The sequence below is a fragment of the Fulmarus glacialis genome, unplaced genomic scaffold (genome assembly GCF_000690835.1).
Source record: "Fulmarus glacialis isolate BGI_N327 unplaced genomic scaffold, ASM69083v1 Scaffold37149, whole genome shotgun sequence".
Classification (NCBI taxonomy): domain Eukaryota; kingdom Metazoa; phylum Chordata; class Aves; order Procellariiformes; family Procellariidae; genus Fulmarus; species Fulmarus glacialis.
Genome location: NW_009234531.1, coordinates 1 through 4,627, shown reverse-complemented (window position 1 = coordinate 4,627; position 4,627 = coordinate 1). Strand labels below are relative to the sequence as shown.

General features: G+C 41.4%; 1 protein-coding gene across 1 annotated transcript; it reads right to left on the bottom strand.

Annotated features, from left to right (window-relative positions):
- Nucleotides 1-951: 951 nt before the first annotated feature.
- On the bottom strand, nt 952-4,001 carry LOC104069803 (serine/threonine-protein phosphatase 2A regulatory subunit B'' subunit gamma-like; the record flags this gene model as incomplete). Its single annotated transcript, XM_009585676.1, has 4 exons — nt 952-1,067; nt 1,894-2,006; nt 2,615-2,719; nt 3,874-4,001. Coding segments are annotated over 4 exons (449 nt in total), but the record flags the coding sequence as incomplete, so codon positions are not given.
- Nucleotides 4,002-4,627: the final 626 nt, after the last annotated feature.

Here is a 4,627-nt window from a genome sequence, read left to right as displayed (position 1 = left end):
TTTGCTCTTCAGATTCTTTCCCCCATCCCGCCAGGGCAGGGGAGAGGGGGGAGCGGGCAGGGTGACCGAGCAGCTGTGTGGTGCTTGGTTGCCAACTGGGGTTAAACCACAACAGTAGGCCTTTCTGAAACGCATGCAATTTTTACAGACTTCTTCACAAGTCTCCTATACTGCAGCTTTTGGGTTTGCTGTTCGTTGCAAATGGGCCTATTACTCCTTTCTTGCACACTCTGCACGTCTACTCACCAGGTTTCCTGCTCAACACATCTCTCATCCCTTGCACCACAAGATTTTAAGTTAAACAAGCTGAGCTGCTCTGGGGAAAGGTGCCATTCTCCCCTCCTGAAGCCTCTACCAGACCTAAGAACACAGTAGCCAGGGGACAAGGCAATGAGGCAACCTTCCTTTCTGCTAGCCAGCAGATCTTTTTCAACAAGATCTAATACAGATTAAAGAAAAAAGATGCATTTTTCAGCCCAAGTGGTTATTTAAAAAAAAAAAAAAGCTGAAAACATGGTAAGGCTCTAGTGACAAGCACAAGAACATATTGACATATTTGACAAGCACAGTTAGAAGACATAGATAACACCACTCTATAGAAGGAAAAACAGCAAACAAAGCTATCTGCTGGACAGTCTGATCACAGTGGTTAGGACCACGCTCGCCACTAAACTTTACTGTTTTACTCTTCAAAATACTGCCTGAATAAAGGAAATCAGAATGACTATATATATATAACAAATAGATCAAGGCTATCTCTGGCTGAGAGGAGAGGTGGATTTCAGAGGTAGGGTGAACTCCCACCTCCTAGTAACTGGAAAAAAAATCCCAAGCCTCCAGGAAAACAGTACTAGCAATCAAGGGCTAGATCTCACTGCTGTTGAAGAGAACAGCAAGTAATTAATAAAACTTAAAATAGCCTCGAAAATAAAACAACTTCTCATTAACACAGAAGAAGCATCAACTAACCTTTTCGCATGACATAATTGAAAAACTGCATGATAGATATCCTCCCGTAGGGATCATTATGGAGTAATTTAGCAAAGATCTTAGCTGTGAAGAACTGCCTGTAAAACATAAACACAAAAGCTACTTCTATGCATCTGATTACACTGCACTGACAGATCCAGTTACAGTATCCAAAACTTACAGACACTTTAAAATACTGTTTAACAATATAGAATGTGTTCTGTATATTCAAAGATGTTAATTTGCTACACTACCCATCAAGTGGGATCCTACCAAGTAACAATGGTAAACTCAATAAAAAGCAGGTGCCTTTGCTGCTCATGAGACTCTTCAGTGATGTGGGAGTTTTGAGAGCTTTCATTCAACTTAATTTCTCTTTAGTACAATATATTTGGTAGCTTCCAATCTTCTACAACAATATGCATATAAAAGGAACTGCCAGTACTGACAACTAATCTGCTTCTGCCCAAAACTCAATCACAAAGCTACGTGCACAAAAGCAGTCTCCAACAGGAGCATAAAGAAGGAATATTCACTGTATGCTGTACACAGAACATCTGGCAGGAAGTTTTCCATCAGAAGATATTAGGGAAGGTTAGGCAATATCACTGGAGACATGCTTTCCTCTTCAAATACAAAATGTGCTGTTTACTGGCCACTAACATCATAAAAATGCTCATACTGATAAGAATTTCTCCTTCAAAAGGATGTAGTACCCCTCTTGCAGACATCTCTATCAAAAGTTCCCTCAGAGATGTAGGGCAATACACCTTTGCAAGGATGCAAAGCAACTAGTTCATCAAAAACTACATGGACATGATTTTATCTCACCATTAAACTGTTTCCATCTATTTTAGCAACTGAAAGTTACAGCAGCACTTAGGTTTAGCGAAAGTAAGCATACACAAGAGAATAAAGCCTTACTTGCATTTAGGTCCAGCTTTTTCACCAACTTTCAGGAAGTTCTCATAGTTGATCATTGCTTCTTCCCCCATCATTGGTGATGTCTGATGTTTGTCCAGTAGAAACCATAGATTCTTAAAAGGCATTTATATTTGGTTAAGAAGATATCTCTCTAGAGATGTCAATGTGCTTAAAACATCTAAGGGCATCTAAGAAATGCAGCAAAAACGTGGTTTTGCTGCAAGGTTATCTCAGTTAATCAGGACACATCATCAGTTCAGCAGAAAAGCAAGCAAGTGATATTTTCACTGCTCAAAACTGGTGTTAAACACACACACAGACACACATTCTCTCTCATTCACTAGGATTTCTAGGGTCACATCCCTTTTGTCTTTGTACTGCAGTAAACTCAACCGTCTTTGCAGTCTCTCTCAGTGATATGTAAACAGAACTTATTTCTTCTTCTGGGCCCACTAGGGAAATTGTTGGAATGTGCTGGAAAACCAGAAGCCATTGATTTTGTCCTCATATACATCATAATGAGGAAGCTTTACACTGACATTACCAGCCCAAGACTACGCAGCACTTCAGCTTTAGCTAGTACTTCACAACAAGCCAATGTGCCCATATACAAAGCACCTTACCACAAGATTCTGTGGACAGACAGGAGATAATCAAACTCTGCAGAAAGAGGAAGTCTTGTCAGAAGCCATTACGAAACATACAGAAAATATTTTCTTACCTGCAGCTCTTCATTATCCAACAGCTCTCTACTTTTTCTTTGCAGAAAGACTGCTCTAGATTCTTCTCTTAATTTCTGAAGCAAGACTTCATCTTCAGCTGGCAGCTAGAAATATTGTGGCATTTTAATCTTCTGTATAGTGGTACCATTCAAACACCACACATCTGGCAAGTACTCTTAGGTAGTCCTGACTCACACACACTGATGAAGCTGTTCACTTGACAGAAAATAACGACCTATCTACCAGAATGCTGTATGGTACCTGCTTCTTCTACAGGCATATCACTTGCAGACTGTCTCAAAGTATTTCAATATTGAAATATTTATTTAAAGCTGGACATCTTTAACATGAGAGACAGAGACCTACCTCATACCTGATAACCCATCCAGTAAGCACTTTCCCCACAGCTGCAAGATAGGAGGGGTCACACATAAAAGACATTTCCTACCGTGTTTTTACTCAGGAGAGAGAAGCACTTTCTGTTTTGTGGTAGGCCTGACCCTCAAATGCATGAGTGTCTACTAGACTTGTTTTGGCCAACAAAACAGGTGGAAGAAAGTCCTGCCGATGTTTACACGCAAAACTGTACAGCACTACCAGAACTTCGATGGTTGCATATGTATTCATCAACTGAAACATAGGTACTTGAGAACTTAATTGGCAGAAGCTTATGATCCTAAGGAATATGGGACCACGCGAAGTTAGACAGCAGCTGAGCGGTCAAGTTGACAAATGCCAGCAATATCAAAATGTCAAACTTGTGCTCCCATATTCCCCCTTCCCAATCTGATTCAACTCACACATAAGTTGCCGGACCAAGCATTTCTGCTGGATGATGCAAGCAACAGACCTATCTTTAGTCTGCAAGACCAATGACCCACCATTTTCATGAAGCAGCATCCCATCGCGATTAAGCAGAAACAGGAAGATATATATTTATAACACTGGTATGTTACAATTTAGTTAAACCAGGAAGTTTTCTCTGGAAGAGAAAGAGGACTTCCTATCTTTAGTAAACAGCCAAGCCTACTGCCTGATTAGCAAACTATTTCATGGCCTTTGATGAGATGCTTAGAAATTATTTGAAACTGCTGAAATCCACAATTGTACAAAACAAAAAGTTATGCTTAGGAATCCACATCATTCAGATTTCAATCTACTTAAGCATCTGAAGCTGAAGTGTCCCTTTGAATAAGCACAACTTTCTTTATAACACAGAATAGCCTCTTGTTGAAGTTTATCTGGATACCTCACTTACCCTGTAGTAAAAGCGTGGTATATTCGTATATGACGTATTGCCACTTTTTCTTCCTCCTTTCCATTCCATGTAATATTTTGTGAACAAATCCATTTCTTCATCTTTTAGCTCCTGTTCGCTCTTTTTGGCTGATTAACACAGAAAAGAATTTTCGTGTTGTTCTCCAAACAGAGTTTTAATGTAACAAGGAGCTTGAAAAAAGGAGTTAATGCTGAGGCTTATACAGCTATGCTGTTTAGTAACACAAATATTAAGTGGAAATGAATGGAGCACAGGCCTATTATGTAAATTATATAACAGATACCTCGGATATGTCACACACTCTATTTGAGTATCTACAAAGCACCTCTTTCAGTAACTGCACACACCCGACTCTCTGTAGGGTATGCGATTGTAACAGATACCTGGTTATGACTGACAAAGCAGCAGCATTCCTGTTTTATGGTGGTAGCAGTGTTTAAGATACTGCTTACTGCAAGCAGCAGCATCACATCACCTTTCACCCTGTAGCATTAGGGATGTCACCATACGCCTGCACAAGCTCTCCGAGGCCTCACTCACGCATAGAGTCGCCAGCCAAAGCTGTCACAGGGGCACGCGCTGCAGGCAAACCAGCCCTCACAGCACCAACGTCCACAGGCCCCTCGGTGCTCCTCAGCCCCGCCCCTGCTGGCACTAACCCCCCGAACAGGGTGTCTGCTCCCCCGCAGAACCAGCCCGAAACCCGCCCGGCCCCCGCGGCAGCCTGCCCCCG